The sequence below is a fragment of the Lagenorhynchus albirostris genome, chromosome 17 (genome assembly GCF_949774975.1).
Source record: "Lagenorhynchus albirostris chromosome 17, mLagAlb1.1, whole genome shotgun sequence".
NCBI classification, from domain to species: domain Eukaryota; kingdom Metazoa; phylum Chordata; class Mammalia; order Artiodactyla; family Delphinidae; genus Lagenorhynchus; species Lagenorhynchus albirostris.
Window position 1 is genome coordinate 57,560,298 of NC_083111.1, and position 23,244 is coordinate 57,583,541.

Here is a 23,244-nt window from a genome sequence, read left to right on the forward strand (position 1 = left end):
AATAATTAAAATAAAATAAAAAGAAGAGTTCCCAGGGAACAGTGTTGTTAGCCCATACTAACATATATCTGAGAATGAGATTTTACATTATAAAATTTTTCAGGACAAATCAGAATTTGATAGTCATAGGATAGAACCATGTTTAGATATCTAAGACAACATTTTTTTTCACCTTCTGTAACACGTTTGTTCAAATAAAATGTTATCCAATATCAATGTATACTCATAAAATTTCCAGGAGCATCTTGGAAAAGAAGAGTTTTCTTTCTATTTTTTATTTTACAAGGGTTCACTTAATTATTCTTTATAGTGTTACTGTGACTCCCTTAATGGAACAGCAAAGTGTGTGAGAGAAAATGTAGGAAAAGGAAAGAGAATCACATTTCTCATAGAATGCATTTTTAACTATTTCAGTTTGATGCCATACAGATGAGAAGGGTGGACAAGTAATCAACAACTCCTCCCTTCTTTATGCAACGAAATGAGGGTTGGAAGTGTATTCAATGCCTGTAACTGTACTATCATAACTGTTAGTTCTCTCAAATTTATTACATCCATTTTTACCATCAGGCGAATTTATATATAAGTGTGAAAATAGCACATGTAAAACAATCTGTGAGAAAAAACTTCTTTTAACAGTCTTTAAAAGATATTAACATGATTGTTCAAATCCATTATCTGAATTATTATCAACTGGTCAAGTTTATATTCTGATCTCTATTGACACTTGTCACTATACCACCACGAAGCTGCCATGAATGAAAAATCCTACCTCAAACTGGAGGAAAAAAAAAAATGCCCTTCAAGTAAGTCCAGTGGAGAGAAAATTAACGAGCATGAGAGTGAGAAAGAAAAGGCCACAAATAAGCAATACAGTACAAGACAGCAAATGGCTGAAGCAATAAATCTTTGAATTGTGAATTTAAGTTTGCAGCTTAAATTCACATAATTTTAGGAATTTTCATCTGATAAAATTATATGGAGTACTTAGTACTGCACACGATGTCCAATTACAGTGTATTCTCTGTTACTTAATAAATTTATTGCTTATAACTGTGTCATGAGTATTTCTTCAGAACCAAAATTTCAAGGTAAAGAGATACGGCACACTGAGATTATTTATAAGTTACTGAATTGCAAAACTGACATACTTTGTACTTAAGGGGAAGAAATTATAAGAATTATTTTTTAAAGCTTTTCATAATTCATTTTTGGAGGACTATTTTAGCTGTTGAACATGTTATGACCATATGGATACATTTTTTTATTGAAGAGAATATGACAATTGATTTTAACTTTTAGAATCTAAATATTGAAGGAAAATTGGAAGCGAAAACACCATTTACTTCCAATGCTTAATTCAATCCTATGACCTAGATAGAATAGGCTGGGATGTTCCTTATCTGGTTAAATATTTTAAAAAATGAGGTATCCTGTGTTTATTAAATTAATCAGAACTTATAAACTTAAATATTTAGGCTGAATTCATCCTCCTTTAAAATACTTTCAAATATGAGATTACACGGCTCTCTGTTAAATGAACATATTTTCTGTGTTTTACTATGTTTCTGACTTTCGGCTATTTAATATTTTAAAATAAATTTATTGAAAAGATAGTTTTAGTGCCGAAAGTTAGTCTCTGGCACATGGATCACACTTAAGAGAAAAGCAAAAAGGAACATGTAGATGAGTAAACAGTTTGCCAAATAAAATGCCTAAATGGAGACTAATTTTACCCATTAGAAGAACGTTATTTAAAATAAATTCCCTTCAACTGATTTTCTGGTTTTTTTTTTTTATACGTTCTTGACCATTAACCATGCCATATGCAATACTGTTTTTAAACTTGGGCAAGAGAGGTCCCTTCCCTGATCCCTTCGTCTGACCATTCTGTAGCCCACCTCTTGCCCAGGGATGTGCCTGCTCACTTCACCTATGAGATCCTAGACTAATTTCCAGCCCACAATGTGGTAAGAACTGAAATTGGGAGTAAATCTTTCAAACTTCTAGAGTAACTTGAAAGAGTAATTCTGTCTGGTGAATTTCATAATAAAAAAACTTGGAATGTATTTATATGTGCTTTTATTTCATTTTCCTAGAAATTTTTTTTTCACTTTGTATAAGTATCATTTCAAGACGAATTAAAAATAAAAACAAATCTTCTATTTTATAGTTTGTTTAAAAACTACTGTTCCACAACTCATTGGTACCTGGTACCCTGGAATTTCCTGCTACCTGAACCTTCATAGGCCTCTTTTCCAGGTCCACATTCTCAGGGTCAGAACACATGACCCATATGTGCACTCTTAGACCCAGTGGGCAGTGTTTGCAGGGAGGTGTGGCAGCTTGAATGTGTAGGCTGGGAAGTCTACATGTATCGTGAAGGATGGAGCTGAGTTTGGGAATAGAGGGTGGCCAGGTGCAGGCTGGGGCTGGGACCACTTTCCTACACCTTCATGTCCCAACAAGAAAATCACACAAGTCCCAGAATTCTAAATTTAAACTTGTCCTTCTAGGTTGTTATGAAAGTGTATTTGTCAAGGTAGGAGGATGGAACATATTGTATTTAACAATATGTAGCTTAATTTATAACTTTTAATATTTAGACATTTGATATGTGAGATTCTGTCTGTATTCTTACTCTGAGCCTTGCAAATGTCCAGATGAGTGGGCCTGCTGTTGAGAAAGCTAAACTTATTAAAAAATATGTCTCAGGTACACTCAAATTTATATCAGCTTCTTTGGTAGATACAAATCCAGTGGGTTCTCTTATCACAGACTCTTAGAGTTCAGAGGAAACTTTGACCTAACTTCAAGTTTGTAAAATCTCTGTTAGCTAGTCAGACAGCTTTTATTCGAACACCTCTAGGAGGTAGGTGCTACCTAGTTCTGTTGTAGTCACACTTACTCAAGGAAAAGAAAGTTATATTTTCAGAAATGTGTAATTGTGTTCTGAGGAAGAAAAGCAGGTTTAAGAAACACATTTCTGGCTACAGACAGACAAATATAAAAAAAATCACAGATTTTTCAAAATTAATACAACTTCTCAGAGTGAAGGAATTATAACAAGTAATGAAATAGAACTACTGTGTAAACTAGGGACAATATGATGACAGGAATGTGAGAAAAGGAAAATGTAATGTTTTTTTCTTCATTTATTCTACCAGCAGCAGAAGCTTAGTCTGTAAAATACAGCTATTTCCACTTGACTATTCATTCAGGTCATAAGACCTCTTTTCATTAACGTATTTGCTCTTTATCTGGTCTTATGTTGCCTACCTAACTTTGGGATCATCCTCAAAAAAAAAAAAATCAATTGTGAACCTATTTCTTTCATTTAATTATCCAATACTTCTCATGTCATCTGCTACTTGATCCAATTCATACAACACAGGATTATAAAAATCACTTAAAAAATTTATTCACCCTGTCTCCCAAAATAAAAGGAAATAGAGACATTATCTGCACTTGATAAGAATTTTGAAAAGCACAGAAAATACACTAATAAAAATTTTACTAGATCTTTTTGAAGCAACTGAGGTCAAAATTCTTAAAAGAAGGTGTGCAGAAACTGAAGGACTGTGGCATGTTTACAAAGAGGTTCTTGTGATTAGCGAAGAGTTCATTTTTAAGAAAGTGTATGGCTATATTTAAAATATAAAGGGGTTTTCCTCTTAGTACTTAAAATTATATAGTAAATATCATTGCCTTAATTCTTCTTACTTTGAGTTTTGCAAAAACATAATATATATGATTATGATGTCTGCATATAAAATGTGTGTGTGTGTGTGTGTTTGGGGGTGTGTGTGTGTGCGTGTGTGTGTGTGTGTGTGCGTGCGCGCACTCATGCGCTCATCTCATAGTCTTCTGGTTACTTAAACATAATGTATTATCTTTCTTACTCTCTCTTAGCCCTCCCACACTCTCACTAAGGGACCAATTTAGATCCAATGATTGAACAGTCTAAAAAGTAATGGTCACAGAATAAAGCTTTAATTTTTATTTCCACTGGAGGTGAAGTACTCAATGTGAACTTTGAATATGATAGTATAGGGAAATCCATTTGGAAACTTGGTATTCTTTTGAAAATAATAATTAATAACCATTCTGTGTTATTAATACAATAATTTATTCTATGAAGAAAATATCAACAGGTATATCAGAATTCATTATTGTCTACATAATTTTTTAACATTAGAATAGATTAAATTATATGGTTCAAACATAATATTATTTTTTTCTTTTAGCATGTGGGACTGTACAGATTACTGTTTAATCCCAATAAATGTACTCTTTTATGCTTACCATTTCTAATGGTTGGGTATTTAAGATAATAATTTTGATATTTTCCTTCTGTGTCTTATTAGATTACTGTAAATTTGTATGTCTATAACCTTTCTGCTTGTAGTTTTGTGATATTAATTATCTCATAGATTCTTTAAGGCAGTGGCTAAAGGAGTATACAGCATCCCTGATCTGGGATATTAGTTGTACAAGATGACATCTATTATTTCATTAGATTCTGAAATGCTAAGTTTTATTTAGTGGTAGATATAGTAAAAAAGATGTTTAAGAAATATTCTTCAGTCAACTGACTAGCTATCCTGCCTTTCCCTGTCCATGCTTTGAAGAATCTAAACCTGAAATCTAGTCCTCTATCTTAAGCAGAAAAAAGGAAAATATGTTCCATCACATACATGTTTTACAGTCTCATTTTTGAAGTACATATAATGTGATCTATCAAATAAACATGTAGAAAGATAGGTCTCAGAATGTGTGAGGATAACTTACAAAATTTGCTATATTATCATTAATGCCCAAGAAACTTCAACTTTTCTAAAGTGTCAGATAAAGGAACAAATATATGTATTATTTGGGAAATAATAAATTTAAGGAATAAACCAAATTTTGTGTTGTATCATGTGTCACATGCCTATAGGCCCAGGCAGGCAATGCAAGGGTTCTTAGATGCTCAAGTGAAAAACGAGACAAGGTTGAAGGGCCATGAGAACCTATGGGCTCTCTAAAGAGGGCAGAAGAGAGTTCCAGCAAATTTTGCCATGTGATAATCCAGTCTTAGTGTTGCCAGTCTGTCGAAAGAAACAATAAATTCAGATTTTTTATATGTAATTTTCAATTATTTAAAACACTGTATAGTTGACCCTTGAAGAACATGGGTTTGAACTGCACAGGTCCACTTATACATGGATTTTTTTTCCAGTAAATACTACAGTACTACACAATCCATGGTTGGTTGAACCCATGTATGTGGAACTATGGATATGGAGGGCTGACTATGGGATTTGGGCATGTGCAGATTGTGATATATGTGACAGTTCCTGGAAACAATACCCCGTGGATACCAAGGGATGACTGCACTTCCCAAACAACAACCGAAAAACATACTTACTGATCATATTAGTTCTGTGGCTGTCAATTTCTAATACAATATTACAGTATAATGAAATCCAAACTATCAGGTACAAAACCACAAAGAAATCTAGGAGGAACTATATATAATTTCTGAAAGATATTAGTCTAGCGTGGTGAAATGTCTACCAGGTACATCATCCTGATAAAAATGCTGAGTATTTTTAGGGGGTTGGAGTTACAAATAATTTGAACAACATAAACAAATATACAGAACATGTAAAGCAATGGCTCTTTGTCCATCATTATCTTAGGAAGCACAAAGTGGAATTGTAGTAGGCTCAGAGATAAACAACAAAATTGTGGTTGATCAATGATATCCATGTAGTAGGTGGAGGAGAGAAGTTGAAGTTGAGGTCAAGAATGCATAAAGATAAGTAAGAAGAGAAGGGATTTTTTTTTTCCTGAAAAGATAACAACTAAGATGGAATAGTATTGGGTCTACAATGTACACATAAGGTAAATCTTTGGTGTTATTACAGGATTCTGCAATAACAGTACTATGAGAACTTCTTGTAAAATTAAAAAGAAAAGGAAAGGAAAGAGGAGGAGAGGTTTGGAGGCCAGCAGGGATTACAAGTGCAGCCCCTCAGGACTGTATATATTTGCAAACTTTAAAAGCTTCTGCCTGAGGGTCTGGCATCCAATCAGCCTGAAACTAGGTGATCACTGAATTCCTTTCTTTGGAACACTGACAAGTCTTGGCACATGCTGAACAGCAGGGGGAAATCAGGAATAAATAAGGCAGTATATACAACCAAAAAGATTTAAGAGACAACAAAGATCTAGGGCAGGGTTGAATGAGAAGGATCATCACCTACACAAAGTCACTACTTCAAGACTGATAGAGGTAGCAGTTTTGCCTAATATATAGAAACAGACACAGAGAATTAGGCAAAATGAGGTGACAAAATATGCTCCAAACAAAAGAAAAAACAAAACATCAGAAAAAAAAAACCTAATGATATGAAGATAAGTAATTTATCTGGTAAAGAATTCAAAATGATGGTCATAAAAGTGCTCACTGAACTCAGGAGAAGAATGGATGAACACAGTGAGAACTTCAACAAAGAGTTAAAAAAATATAAGAAAGAATCAATCACAGCTAAAGAATGAAATAACATGAGTAACATAAATTAAATGAAAAATACACTAAAGGGAATCAATAGCAGATAAGATGATACAGAAGAAGGATTAGCAATCTGGAAGACAGGGTAATGGAAATCACCCAATCAGAACAAAAAGGGGAAAAAAATTAAATATGGATAGCTTAAGGACAACATCAAGCACAAGAATATTTGCTTTATAGGGATCCCAGAAGTAGAAGAAAGAGAGAATGGGGAACAAATGTATTTGAAGAAATACTGGCTGAAAACTTCCCTATCCTAGAAAGGAAACAGACATCCAGATCCAGGAAGCACAGAGAGTCCCAAACAAGATGACTCCAAAAAGACCTACAAAGAGACACATTATAGGTAAAATGTCAAAAATTAAAGAGAGAGTACTAAAAGCAGTAAGAGGAAACCAACTAGTTAATATAATGTAAGCAATTTTTTCAGCAGAAACTTTGCAGACCAGAATGGAGCAGCATGATATATTCAAAGTGCTGAAACAAAATAAAACAAACAAACAAACAAAAATTTACAACCAAGAATATTGTATCCAGCAAGGTTATCATTCAGAATTGAAAGTGAGATAAAGAGTTTCCCAGACAAGCAAAATCTAAAGGATTTCACCACCACTAAACTGGCCCTGCAAGAAATGTTAAAGGGACTTCTATAAGTTGAAATGAAATGGCACTAATTAATAAGAAAACACATGAAACTAAAATTCTCACTGGAAAAGGCAAATATATAGTAATGGTAGTGGATGAATCACTTATAAAACCTGTGTGAAGGTTAAATGACGAAAGTTAAAAAAAAAAACCTATACAATAATTAGAGAAGACACAAAATAAAAAGATGTAAAACATGATGTAAAAGACATAAAATGTGGAATCAGGGAATAAAAATGTAGTATTTGTAGAATGCATTTGAACTTAAGTGACTATTAACATAAAATAAACTTTTCCATATATAAATAGTTATATATGAACCTTATGGTAACCACAAACCAAAAGCCTATAATAGATACAGAGAAAATAAAGACAAAAAAATCCAAACATGATACTAAAGAAAATCATTAAACAATCATCAAACAAACAAAAAAACCCAAGACCCATCTATATGCTGCTTATAAGAGACTCACTTCAGATCTAAACACACACAGACCAAAATTGAAGGAATGAAAAAAAATGTTTCATGCAAACAAAAATAAAAAGAAAGCTGGGGTAGCAGTACTTACATAAGATAAAATATACTTTAAAATAAAGACTGTAACAAAAGACAAAGAGCATCACATAATGTTAAAGGGATCAATCCAACAAGAGGATATAGCATCTGTAAATATCTATGCACCCAACGTAGGACCACCTAAATATATAAAGCAAACATTAATAGACATAATGGGAGGGGTCCAGAAATCTACATTTTAAAAAGTGCACCAGGTAATTGTGATGCAAAAGACCCCATTTTTGAGAAACACCTCACTGATAAAGCCTGTATTGCAAACCAACAGTTATGAAAGGAATACTGAGAGAAAGCATATCATAACCTTTTGAGGTTCATCACAGAAAAAAAATATATACATGCCCTGGACATTTCTTCTTGCCACTACCAGAGGTAGATTATTGGAATGGATAGCCAAGGATTTGGCGGTAAGTTCCTCACATTTCCCTTTTCTCAATTTATGTTCATTCTTTTTGTTCACATTAAGAACCTTTTCAGTATATTAGCTCAACTCTGAGAGCTGTTCATTGCTAACTACTTCACGTCAAACCACTGATAAACTCTCAACTACAGATCTTGATGACCAGGTCTTTATTATTGTCTCTGGGATCAATTTCATGATTGTTTTTTCCAGTCTATTCTAAAACTCTGTGAGGGCAAAGGTATTTTCCAAAATAAGGCCAATCAGCCACTCTGCAATTTCACCCTAGGCCTCTTTTGCCAATGAGTTCCTTTCTGGAAATGGATTCTTAAGTAACTGTGTTTGGATCAAGTACCTTAAGCACCACTGAAGAAAGACTAATAAATATACTATTTGCAGGTTGATGATCATAACTAAGGTTGTATGCTTCTTCTGTTGGTGATAGTAGGAAGAATCAATGAAAGAAAAAAAAGTAAAATTTCATACAATTTTATAAAGACCTAATAGGCTAAGTTAAGAAAGAAACATTGAGAACTTACACTTGGAGCACTGTCCTTGGGTCTCCAACTTCGCTCCCGTCACCAATTGTCAAGGTGTCATAGCCAATTTCCAGATCGAATTCTTCAAAATTTATCTGGATAACCTAGCAATAAACAGAAACAAACATCTCAAGTATATTTCATTATATAATAAAAGCAAACAAAAATGCACTGTGGACATACTATATATCTATAGATCTATAATTATCTGTATAAGAATTTCAAACTATGGCAGGAGATCATGTGAGACTATTCCTATCAATCATTATAACATAATTTCTATTTACTCTATTGTATCTTCTGTAATAATTTTTCAGTGAAATGGCATGGCTTCTGTTTATAGGACACTCTTATTTGAGGAATCTGAATGCAAATCTAATTTAAGAAGGCTTTATGAAAATGTATAGGTACCTGAAGAGTGGTTACATTTGCATGTATTTTTATAAGCTAGCACAGAAAAACACAGAGTATACTACTTCTATGAAATAGTAAAGCTTAAAAAATGTTAGAGCTAAATTTGAATCTAGATCACTAAATTTAAAGGCATCAGGTTTATTTTTGTGTATCCTTTGGTAACAGAATCCCTCATATATATTATATTTTGCTGGCAAAACTAGGAGCACAATTCTTTGGGAGACACATTATACCATAACAAAAAATTAATATTAATTCTTACCAAAATATACTCATGCATTCATTTATTGTTTATATATCTATGTAAAAATTCATATTTAATTAAATTGCAATTCTTAAATTAGAAACCCAATATTAAAGAATAATAAATCAAGAATCCATATAAGAAGAAATTACATAAATATCATCCTATATATAATCATGGCTTGAGCAAAAAATAATTTATAATAAAGTATTATTCAACATGAGTTAAAGAAAATGAATGGCTGAGATTACCAATAGTACTAGAGAATAAATGAAAAAAAGCTTTAAAATTTTTTAAATTATTATTTAAAAACTAATTTTTATAATTGTTACTTTGGTATCATAAAAAGAAATTCTTAAGAAAATGAGGGATTTCATACCCTGACTCTTTTTAGCTTCGTAACAAAAAAACAAATTTTTGATTATGTCTATTTCTTGATTTTTAAATCATTTTTTACTAGCATTAATTAAAGCCACTGTTTTGGTCAGGTTTAAATGCAGAATATATAAAAACACTGAATTTTACATGGCTACAATTTAAAAGTAAATGTTTCCCTGTTCTACACTGAGTTAAATGTAAGTATTCTCAATTAATAATTGCCTGTTAATAGAGATTAAGTTGTTCCCATTTTTTTGCTATCAAAAGCAACATGGTTACAACCAATCTTAAATATTTTCTGGCTCAAATGTACAAGTACTAGCTTATATATGTACTTATGAGTGCAATTTCTGGATAATAACAAAGCAAAAATTATATTTCATAATATTGTGCCATATGATTTGGAAATTATTTTACCAATTTAAATGCCTATAACTTGTGTGCATTAGGTTTCATTATTTCTACCAATCTAGAGGGTGTAAAAAATGACTTTTCTTTTGCATTTTCTTCATTAGTAATTAAGTTATTTTTTTCATATGTTTGTCATTTATGTTCTTTTTCAGGCTTTCTGTTTTTTTCTTCTTGACTCAAAGTTATTTTAATTTTCATAGAAACATGTCAATGCTGAAAAAGTTTTCAAATTTATTGTCATATAATTATTTGCTTTCTTTTAGCCTATGTTGTCTGTACTCTTGTCCTATTTCTATTTCTAACATTATATGTCTTCTCTATTTTTGTTTACTATTTTTTATTGTGCTAACTATAATATATATTAAAAAATCAATATTAGCTATTTTTAAGTGTACAATTCAGTGGCATTAATTATCAATATATTCACAATGCTATGCAACCATCACCGTCTTTTTCCAAAAGTTTTCCAAACCAAAACCTTGTTACCATTAAGCCATAACAATAACTCCCCATTTTCCTCTTTCCCCCATCTCCTGGTAACTTCCAACAAACTTTCTGTCTCTACAAATTTTCATATTCTAGATATTTTATGTAAGTGGAAAAACACAATATTTCCCTTTTTGTGTCTGATTTACTTCACTAAGAAAAGTCTTTGAGGTTCATCTACATTATAGCATGTATCAGAACTTCATTCCTTTTTATGGCTGAATAATAGTCCATTGTATGTATACAGCTAATTTGGTGTAACCATTACTCTGTTGATGGACACTTAGGGTGTTTCTATCTTTTATCTATGGTGAATATTGCTATTATGATGGTGTAAAAGTACTTATTTGAATCCCTGTTTTCAGAGTGAAATTACTGGGTCATATATTTAACATTTTGAAGAACTGCCAAGCTGCTTTCCAGAGCTTCTGAACATTTTAAATTTCCACCGGCCATTCATAAGGGTTCCAATTTCTCCATATCCTCACCACATGTTATTTTCTGTTTTGTTTTTATCATACCCATTCTGGTAGGTGTAAAGTGGGATCTTACTGTGGATATAATTGCGTCTCTCTAATTAATGATATTGAGCATTTTTCATGTACTTATTAACCATTTGTGTATCTTCTTTGGTAACTGTCTATTCAAGTCATTTACCCCTTTTTATTTATTTCTCTTTTACCCCTTTTAAAATTAAGTCATTTGTTTTACTGTTGTTGAGTTTAACAGCTCTTTACATATTCTAGATATTAATCCCCTATCAGATATATTAGTTGCAAATATTTTCTCCCATTATGTGAATTGTCTTTCTGCTCTTGTGATAGTGTTCTTTGACACCACAAAGTTTTAATGTAATGAAGTTCAGTTTACCTATTTTTTATTTTGTTCCCTGCGCTTTTGGTGTCATATTTAAGAAACCATTGCAAAATCCCATATCATACAATTTTTTTCTATGTTTTCTTCTATGAATTTTATAGTTTAAGTGCTTAAATTTAGGTTTTTGATCCATTTTGATTTAACTGTTGTATACAGTGCAAGTAAAGATCAAATTTCATTCTTCTGCATGTGGCTATCCAATTTTACAAGCACCATTTATTGAAACAACTATAGGCAAACCTTGCCTTATTGCACTTTGCTTTATTGTGATTGGCAGATATTGTATTTTGTACAAATTGAAGTTTTGTGGCAAAACTGTGGTCAAGCAAGTATATCAGCACCATTTTTTAAACAGCATTTGCATACTTTGCGGCTGTGTCATGTTTTGATACTTCTCACAATATTTCAAACTTTTTCATTACTATTACATTTATTATGGTGATCTGTGCTCAGTGACTTTTGATGTTTCTTTGTAATGGTTTTGGGGAGCCACAATCCACACCCACATAAGACTGCACACTTAAATGATAAATGTTGTGTGTGTTCTAAGTGCTCCACTGACAGGCTGTTCCCCCACCTTTCTCTATCTCTTTGGGCATCCCTATTACCTAAGACACAATAATATTGAAATTAGGGCAACTAATGACCCTACAGTGGCTTCTAAGTGTTCAAGTGTAAAGAGGAGTCCCACCTCCCACACTTTAAATCAAAAGCTAGAAATGATTAAGCTTAGTGAGAAATGCATGCATTTCGAAAGTCGAGACAGGCCGAAAGGTAGGCGTGCTGCATCAGTTGCAAGTTGTAAATGCAAAGAAACTGTTCTTGAAGGAAATTAAAAGTGCTACTCTAGTGAACATATGAATGATAAGAAAGTGAAATAGCCTTACTGCTGATATGGAGGAAGTTTTAGTGGTCTAGAAGGAAGTTCAAACAAGTCACAACGTTCTCTTAAGTAAAAGCCTAATTTAGAGTAAGGCCCTAACTCTCCTCAAATCTATGAAGGCTCAGAGAGGTAAGTAAGCTGCAAAGAAAAGTCTGAAGCTAGCAGAGATTGGTTCATGAGGTTTAAGGAAAAAAAGCCATCTCCATAACATAAAAGTACAAGGTGAACAGCAGAAGCTGCAGCAAGTTACCCAGATCTTGGTAAGAAAATTAATGAATGTGGCTACACTAATCAACAGATTTTCAGTGTAGACAAAACAGCCTATATTGGAAGAAGACACCATCTAGGACTTTCACAGCTACAGAGAAGTCAATGCCTGACTTCAAATCTTCAAAAGACAGGCTGACTCTCTTGTTAAGGGTATATGTAGCTGACTTGAAGCCAATGCTGATTTACTGTTCTGAAAACCTTAGGAATCTTAAGAATTATGCTAAATCTACTCTGCCTGTGCTCTATAAATGGAACAATAAAGCCTGGAAATAGCACATCTGTTTACAACATAGTTTATGGAATATTTTCAGCCCACTTTTGAGACCTACTGCTCAGGAAAGAAAAAGATTCCTTTAAAAATATGATTGTTTATTGACAATGCACCTGGTCACTCAAGAGCCCTGATGAACCTGTAAAACAAGATTAATGTTGTCATGTCTGCTAAACAACATCCATTCTGCAGCCCATGGATCAAGGAGTAATTCTGACTTTCAAGTCTTATTATTTAATTAACACATTCTGTAAGACTGTATCTGCCATAGATGGTGGTTCCTCTGATGGATCTGGGCAAAGTAAATTAAAACCTTTCTGTAAAGGATTCACCATTCTAGATGCCATTAAGAACATTTGGGATTCACGGGAAGAGCAAAATATCAACATTAATAGAAGTTTGGAAGAAGTTGATTCCAACCCTCATGGAGGACTTTGAGGGGTTCAAAACTTCAGTGGAGGAAGTCACCGCAGCTGTGGTGAAAATAGCAAGAGAATTATAATTAGAAGTGGAGCCTGAAGATGGGACTGAATTGCTGCAATTTCATGGTAAAACTTTTAACAGATGAGAGTTGCTTCTTGTGGATGAGCAAAGAATGTGATGGAATCTCCTCTTGGTGAAGATGTTGTGAAGATTGTTGAAATGACAGCAAAGGATTTAGAATATTATATAAACTTACTTGATAAAGCAGTAGTAGCATTTGAGAGAACTGACTCCTATTTTGAAAGTTCAACTGTGGATAAAATGCTATCAAAGCACAGTGCCTGCTACAGAGAAATCACTGGTGAAAGGGAAGAGTTAATCAATGTGGCAAACTTCATTAATGTTTTATTTTAAGAAATTGCTACAGGGACTCCCCTGGTGGTGCAGTGGTTAGGAATCTGCCTGCCAATGCAGGGGACACGGCTTCGATCCCTGGTCTGGGAGGACCCCACATGCTGCGGAGCAACTAAGCCCGTGCGCCACAACTACTGAGCCTACCCTCTGGAGCCCATGAGCCAGAGCTGCTGAGCCTGTGTGCTACAGCTACTGAAGCCCACACACCTGGAGCCTGTGCTCCCCAACAGGAGAGGCCACCACAATAAGAAGCCTGCACACCGCAGTGAAGAGTAGCCCCCGCTTGCCAGAACTACAGAAAGCCCGTGTGCAGCAACGAAGACCCAAGGCAACCAAAACTAAATAAATAAAATTGATTCTTTAAGGAAAAAAAAAAAAAAGAAATTGCTACAGCCACCCCAACCATCAGCACCACCACCCTGATCATTCATCAGCCATCAATATCAAGGAAAGACTCCACCAGCTAAATGATTATGACTCACTGCAGGCTCAGATTATGGTTAGCATTTTTAAAATAGTTTTAATAGTTTTTAGTGTACAGATCTTTTACCTCCTTGGTTAAATTTATTCCTTAGTATTTTATTAGTTTTTAAAAAAATTATTGAAGTACAGTTGATTTACAATGTAGTGTTAATTTCTTCTGTACAGCAAAGTGACTCAGTTATACATATTCTTTTTCATATTCTGTTCCATTATGGTTTATCACAGGATATTGAATATAGTTCCCTGTGCTATACAGTAGGACTTTGTTTATCCATCCTATATATACTAGTTTCCATCTGTTAATCTCAAACTCCCAATCCTTCCCTCCCCTACCTCCCATAAAGTATTTTTTAATTAAGATCTGTACACTGTTTTTTTAGGCACAATGTTGTTGCACACTTAATAGACTACAGTATACTGTAAACATAACTATTATACATACTACAAAAGAATTGTGAGACTTGCTTTATTGTGGTATTCGTTTTATTGTGGTGGTCTAGAACTGAACACACAATTATCTCCAAGGTATGCCTGTATTCTTTCACCATTGAATGTTTTTGGCACCTTTGTCAAAAATTAATTGCTCACAGATGGGTGGGTTTAGTTCTGTGCTCTCTTAGCTTTTGTTTATCTGGGAATATCTTGATTTATCTTTCATCCTTGAAGGAGAGTTTTGACAGATAGATATAGAATTCTTGGTTGACAGTTTTGTTTTCAATGCTTAAAGATATTGTCTCACTTGCTTCTCAGTTTCTTTTTCTTTTTTGAAATCAGCTGTTAATATTTTTTAGGATTTGTTGTACTTAAAGAGTCACTTTTCACCTGCTGCTTTCAAGATTCTCTTTGTTTTTACCTTTCAACCATTTGACTATGTTTAGGTATGGATCACTTTAAGCTTATCTTACATGGATCACTTTAAGCTTATCTTACATAGTTTGTTGAGCTTCCTGGATGGGTAGATTCATGTCTCTCTCAAATTTGTGATCTTTCTGGTCATTATTCCTTCAAATATTCTTTCTGTACCATTATTTCTATCTTCTCCTCCTGAGAGTCATAAAATACATTTGTTGGTCCGTTTGCTCATATTCCACAGGTCCCTAGGCTCCTTTCACTTTTTTCACCTTTTTTCTTTTCTTTTTCTGTTCTTCAGACTGAATAATTTCAATTGTCCTATCTTCAAGCTTACTAATTCTTTCTTCTGCTGATCAAACCTGCTCTCAAAACCTCTAGGTTTTTAAAATTTCAGTTATTATGGTTTAAAGCTCCAGAATTTCTATTTGGTTTCTTTTTTATAATTTCTATCTCTTTATCGATATTCTCATTTTATTCATATATCATTTTCATCATTCCCTTTAATTTTGTCCATGCTGCTTGAGCATAATTAATACAGTTGTTTTAAAACTTTGTCTAATAAGTTCAATGACTCAATGTCTTCAGGGATATTTTCTGTCAATTTATTTTGTTCCTTTCAATGGCCATATTCTCCTGTTTCTTTGCATACTTTGTGATCTCACTGTTGTTTCTGAAAACTATCCATTTGAATATTATAACATGGTAATTCTGGAAATCAGAGTCTCTTCCTTCCCCAGGGTTTGCTGTTCTTGATTTTTGAAGACTTGTGTCCATCCAATGTTTTAACTGGAATTTCTTTAAATTCAAGGAGATTAAAAAAATATCCATTTCAGCATGCTTGGGCTGCTATAACAAAATACCATAAACTGGGTGGCGTATAAACAATAGAAATTTATTTATCACAGTTCTCGAGGCTGGGAAGTCCAAGATCAAGGCGCAGTTGATTCAGTGTATGGTGAGAGAGTTTCCTGGTTCACAGAAGGCCATCTTTTTGTTGTAACCTAACACCAGCAGAAGGGTCTAGGGAGCCCTTTGGGGTCTCTCTTATAAGAACGCTAATCCTACTCATGAGGTCTCCACCCTCAGGACCTCCCAAAGGCCCCACCTCCTAATACCATCACACTGAGCATTCGGATTATGAATTCTGAAGGGACAGAAGCATTCAGATCATAGTAAGACCTCTCCCAGTCTTTGAGGACTGGCTCAGTGATAGGATATTCCTTAATACCTAGCCAGACCATTTATAATTTTGTCTTAGCCTTCACTTGCTGCTTGCATTAAGCCTATAGATCAGATAGTGGTGAAAGCTTAGGGTTTTCTCTGGTCTCCCTCAGCATGTGTCTTGCCATGGGCATGCATGTGACTTTCTAAATTCCACCATATACTGGAGGGCTTTTGCATGTCCTAATTTCCTGAAGAAACTGTTTCTTATTTCTAGTAACTCACTCATGGTGGCTTGTTTTCCTATGTGTTTAGTTATATTTAACAATAAACCCATTTTTATTAGGGCTTCAGCTGTGAGAATCTTGAAGATCTTAAACTGGGTATAATTTCATTCATTTTCTGCTAACTGGATCCAAGGGTTACTACCAAGCTGGTGGCAGTTTAACATCTTGTGAGGCTTTTAGCTAAATACTAAAGTTTCAAGTTCAGCTTCTTCACCTATAGATCCAAAGAGACTGGGCCTCAGTCTTAGTCTCCTAATTCCAGAGACTTATTGCCATTTGCCACAAGGAAAACCAAGCTTTCTTTACATTTCATCTCCAAGCTTTCTTTACATTTCATCTCCTACTTTCATTTCAGTTCATTCTTCTTTTAATTATATACGCATAATTGTACTTGTGTTTGTATGGTATGCATGCATAGTCTTATAGATTTTCTTTATTGTGAACCAACAATGCACTGAAAAATGTGTTTCTTGTATTTCAGTGGGAGGGCCTTTCAGAGTACTTCATCTGTCATCCTTTCAAAAGATTAATGACATGATCCACTTTACCCCAAGCCATTTCACAATAGAGCCATGAGTGCATTGCATTTAAAATTAGGGAACGTCACTTATTAAATGGCTTTAAAAGTCTAATAGGCTAGTAGATACAAACTAAGAATGTAATAAGTGACTGGTTGATTGCTATTTCTATGCCAAACCCTTGATAGTCATTATTGTTTAGTCATGTCTCAAAAAATTTGGATACCCATTTAATGATAGATTTTATTTTGCCTGAATTGTAACTGAGGTTCATGCATGTATATATGCAACAATGAGAACTCGACTTCATTTTAAACTATGTGATGAATTAATTACTAACTAAATCCATACATTTTCAGATAAGCACTTAACCACTGAGCTGTCACTGAAATTTTAGACACTTATAATTCTTGAACAGTTTCAATGACACTGAATCACTGAGAAGCTAAAATAGTCTGACTGAATTTGTAGAACACATTCATTTTAATTTGATTCTTATATGCTTAGTTTAAACGTCATTACTGGACTGGTTCTTCTTTTTTCTTCTTTTTTTTTTTTTGCAGTACACGGGCCTCTCACTGTTGTTGCCTCTCCCGCTGCGGAGCACAGGCTCCGGACGCGCAGGCTCAGCGGCCATGGCTCACGGGCCCAGCCACTCCACGGCATGTGGGATCTTCCCAGACCGGGGCACGAACCCGTGTCTCCTGCATCGGCAGACAGATTCTGAACCACCGCGCCACCAGGAGAGCGCTGGACTGGTTCTTTAGAAGTAAAATTTATGCATAAAAAGAATAAAAACTACTTTGGCCTCAGCTGAAGACATTAACATAAGTAAAGCATTACAGTAAAATTCAAAAATGGTACATTGAGATATTTCCAAAAATAAAAAAAATAAAAACAGTAGAATGTATAAAAGTAATTTGTAAAAACAAAACCAAAACAACAAAACATTTTTTTCACACAAAAATGTAATAAGTAACATCAGGAGTGTGATGTGAAATTTTCTTTTTCTGGATTCTCCTGTAACATGGAGGAGAAAATATCCACTTTCCATCCCCTTATCTTTGTATAATATGAAAATGAAATGAAAAGGTAATTAAAAAAATCAGTACTCATCAGTGTAATATAACTACTTTCTCTACATATATAGTTGGCAGTAGGGCTGAAACATTTAGTAGGAAAATAGGAAGAATATAAAGCATATTAGAAAAGAAAGGAACGTCATATATTTTGCCTTTCGTATTTGTTCCTAATCATTTGTGGGTGGGAAAAAGACCTGCATTTAGGTCATAGGACTGTTGAAGCAAAAGCTGTGATAATAAAATATGCCCCTAAATATAAAATAATTGTCTTGATTTTTTAACCAAATAAGCCATACTCTTGGCTTCCACTTGTAAAGTGCTGATTCCAAATTACTATATGATGTTGCTAATTGAGGGCTATGTTAAAAAATTTAAGCTACTAATGTAATCAATTAACAGTAATCTCATGCATATTAACATTGGCTTTCCAGAAGTGAGAAATCTGTAAATAATATTAAATATTAAATGGTTAGTAGATCCATTTCCCATAAGGCTTAAGACATGGGTTTTCACAAGGTATTTTGATAGAACTGGTATAGAACCTATGTTTCATAATTGTCATTCTCTCCATCATTCACAGAGGGTTTAAAACCATGACTTCTCCATCATTGTTTTATGAAGTCATGTGGAATCCCCATTTATACACTTTGTATCTTTTACCCATGAAATTTGTTTAAATTGGCAAACATTTATATTGTGTGAGTCCTGGGCTCGGTGCCACATATGCACTGCTTCATTTTAACCCTAAAACTATAGGTAGCGTCCATTTATATATTAGTTTGGCCACTCAGAAGCTAAATATCCTCGTGTCTGAAAAATTAGGAGGCTTGGTAGGAAGCATAGTATACTTCCCAGCATGGTTAGATGTTATCTTCCTCATCATTAACTGCAACCAGAGTGTAGGCATGAAACCTAAGCTCCCCGAACCATGGATTCTGGCAGAGGGTGGCAAAAGCAGCAGAAACATCCAGTTTTAGAAGCAACAGTAGTTGTAATATGTAATGGCACTGATGTCCTAGGGCAGCATTATCCAACAGAAAAAAATCTTCCCACAAGTCAGAACCAGAAGCCATATCCGACTATGACAAAGTAAAGTTCTAGTGAGGTAAAATGGGTTCTGCTACATTCCAGGTTGATCAAGGAACTCATCCCCCTTCCATCGAAGGTAGTCTTCACCAGTCTTCTTAACCAGCAGGATATGATATTGATCTATGAACCAATGACTGACCTCTGAAGTTTCAACTATGACAGATATCACATGTATTTGGGATGTGATGATAACTGTCTATTGGCTATAGGCCTCTAGATAATGAGGAACTAAATCTGGATATAATGGAGAAGCCAGCACAATACTTGGAGATACTAGAGTTGTACGTAACTGGCTAAGATTTTTGGTTTTCTCTATTAATGAAGACAGCATTTTTTCATGTAAACATTTTTCAAAGTGAGTGTAGGGAAAGAACTATGCATCTGGATGAACATTTGATAACAAAACGGGTGGATTGTGGCAGAAACTATTGATTACTTATCCAACAGCCATCTTACTTGTTCACTCTGGACTTTTCTCTTCCGAACAGGACATTGATTTTGCTCAGTTATGTATCTTTCTGTGTACATTCTTATGCTTTAGGGACTGCTGATCCCATACCAAGTTCCATGGAATGGCTCCTAATGAGTCTATGCCAATATTAGCAGTTCCATTTCATTTGTCACGGATAAGATTAGATCTTACTATGTCACTTAATTCTGGTCAGTCAGTGGAAGGCGAGGAGCAATCTTCTGGGCGTGGGGTGCTTTTGGGAAAATATTTCTTCATGCTCAAATGAACACAAAGAATCAGTCTGCTTTGGAGGTGACTGGATCTGGATGTACTGACTAGAGCTACTGCAACCATCTTGCAATATGTAGTTTAAGGACAAAGCTAACACATGGAGATGCCCAGAGCCAAGAGATGGATGTTTCTACTGTATGTCTGAGACTTGCGTACCTCTGGATAGTATGCTGTGCTAAATAATGCATTTTCTTATTATTTAAACCATATCTTTCCCATACTTAAACTGGAAACATTCTAGTGGATACATCAGTAGATTCAATTCTAAGTTTTACAAAATGCTTTGCCCAGTAATTTGTCTGTGTTTATTTGGCTAAAAGTGATGGGACTAAATTCAATCTCAGACTCCCCTGATGTGACAATCCAAGTGCTCAAACTTCACACTATTCTGCATTTGCATAGTAAACGTCTGCAACTTAGGAAATACCTTCTGTCTACCAAATACCTGATATATAATAGCATAACTTCTAAGTAAGTTCTTTGATGTTGCACATATGCCTCATGTTTTAAATAGTTATGGCAAGGGAAGATAATTTCTGAAATCTGACAAGTAGCAAACATTGTGTCAATTCCTTGGGGGAAAAATACAGAAAGCATGGATTGGTATAAGTGATTTTATCTTCCATGATAAAGTCTGTATTTTTTTGCCTCAAAATAAATCTGGAAGCTGATGAAATTTCTTAGTATTTCTCCAGTCACAATTCTCTGTATTGGCCAATTTGCACCAATATAACTAGTATTGGAATTAAATGAAGCTTTGATGATATTTAACTAAACAAATTAATGATGCTTTAATATTAATACCAAGCTAATCACATTAGTGAGACAAGATAATATAAGGGTACAGGCAAAGATATGGTTTAAGTCTCTCTCTGTCATGGAACGTTACATTATTTTGGGGAAGTCTCATAACTATAAAAGAGTGTTTATAATTCATAATTCCTAAGGTTGGAGTAGGTATTACATTAGTTTGTAAAACAGAACATACTGTGCTTGATATACAGTAGGCCTTCAATAAATGGCAGTTATTACTAGCTAATCATAAAATAAATGTTGACATCTGTTCACAATGGATCTTGAGGATGAAGTTCTATTTCTGGCAACCCCACTGTGATTTAAGGAGGAGAGTTTCTTCCCCAAAATCTATGCTGCTAGAAATTTATCTTTTCTGGAAGAAAATAATATTTTCTCTATTAAGCTCATTTCAGAATGACTATAATTCACTCTGTTATTAACAAGTATATTTCTTACCAGTGAGGAAATCCAGAATGCATAAATACAAAATATACAAAGTATAAGCTTTGCATACAAAGCTTAAGGTATGTAATGCTATATTACACAATCAATTTGACATATAATTAAAGAGCTTCCTTATTCATACATGTCTCAGACCTTAGCGATCACAGTCCAATTTGGAGACAAGACATAAACAAGATAAATACAATACCCTGTGTTAAGTGCTTTGGGATATGGACACACAGGGTTAACATGGGCAGAGATAAGAGCTGCCCAATCCAATTAAAGAGTAAAATGGAAAGATTTCCCCCAAGAGAAAATCCCCAGGCAGTGCAAAGGAAGGTAAATATGGGAACTGGGGAAGAACACTGTAGAAGAGAGCATAAAAAATGGCACAGTAGAAAGAAATATTCTTTTTGTTTCTGTAATATCAACTGTGAAACAGGAAGTGATTAAAAGGAAGGCTAAAAATGGAGGTAGGAGCTGTATCATGTTAAGGACTTTGAACTTTATCTTATAAATGAGTAGCAGCAAATAATGAGTTTTGAGAGGTGTGCTGACAGGGTTTTATTTGCTTTTCATATGCTCACTTTGGCAGCAGGAACAATCTGTATTTGAAGTGGAGTAGGGCAGTTAGAGAGATCGAGGGACTAAACTTGAGCTGTAAAAGTAGGGATGGAGAAGAGTGGACTCAATCTAGATTTTTTACCCCCCCCCCGCCAAAAAAAATGATTGTAGTCCTTTTTCCCTTTTTCTCTTTTCATACATATAGAAGCACTAGTCAAAAGCTCACTCAAAAATCGATGCCTCATAGGACTATTTTATCAAATTTTATTGGGTATAGTCTAATTCAGACAAAGCAGAATATTCAACCCGTTTGTCCAAAATATCATGTATTTCAGAATAATCCTAAAATTTTACTGTTTTGTGATATGTATTGTGTATGATATGTATTACATGTGTACATGGAAAATTAGTGTTCAATAACTGTTTAATTAGTAATCATCCTAATTTGCCTATTTTTATAAAAAGGTAAATTTACATGAAATTTGTGAAACAAATACTGTAAGATAAAAAAGGTTTAAATATAACACATATAAACCCAACATTTATTTATTTGAAAGTAATCTCATTTTAGAGGAAGAAGTTAATCTCTCATATTCTAGAAGGATTATACACTATAATATTATATATTTTACGACAGAAGATGTATTCCAAGACTCTTGGACTAGACCATTCAAAAATGAGGAGTGCCAGCCTAGGGAATTCTCTAGGTTCATCCACTTTGCTGCCAGAATCAGGTTAATAGTTTCAATTCTTACAAAGGCTCATATTTTAGAGACAGGAGGGGAATCTGGAGACACAGTAAGATACTGATGGAACGATAAAAGCTTTCAGCTTTGTTTATTTTTCTATGCCTTTTGTATTTGTGCACTGCTCTTCCCCTTTAGGGGGTTGCTGGTATGTAACAATGACATTAAATATGGCACTACAAATGTTTCACTGAAGGGAAGAAACTACACAAAATGAAAAATGCATCAAATATTAAATCTATAACAAAACTGTACAAAACCATTGGTTCTTTCTGTCATTTATTCATGTTTTGCTACTGGAGGCTATAATTTAAATTTCATAATACATATAAATGATCAACTTGAAGTTACAAATTTTGAAGAAAATGCTTGCAGATACTGTTGCTGGTTTTAGGAGGATATTCATTACAAATTTGTACATGTTAGGTTGTACATATTGAAACAAATTTTAAACAAATATGAGTACGTCTCATTAAAGTGAATTTGGTAAGAAGCACTATTTTGCTGGGTTTTGTCACTCATTAATAATGACGTCAGTCTGATCCAGAATACCTATCTCTCCATTTATTCATCTATACTATTTTTATGCAGAGAACCTTTGACTTGAAGCTTTATTAAAAAATGAGATTAGTTTAAAATGGCTAAACATACAACATGGTAGAGAGATACTATACATTTTTGTATATAAATGAAC

General features: G+C 34.0%; 1 protein-coding gene across 3 annotated transcripts in view; it reads right to left on the reverse strand.

The window, feature by feature from the left end:
- CSMD3 (CUB and Sushi multiple domains 3) overlaps positions 1–23,244 on the reverse strand; it is a 1,076,690-nt gene that overhangs the window by 560,667 nt on the left and 492,779 nt on the right. For all 3 annotated transcript variants that reach the window (XM_060127236.1, XM_060127235.1, XM_060127234.1), the window contains one exon: positions 8,718–8,821. In XM_060127236.1, the coding sequence (XP_059983219.1) occupies positions 8,718–8,821 (104 nt within the window). The remainder of the gene's footprint in view (positions 1–8,717; positions 8,822–23,244) is intronic.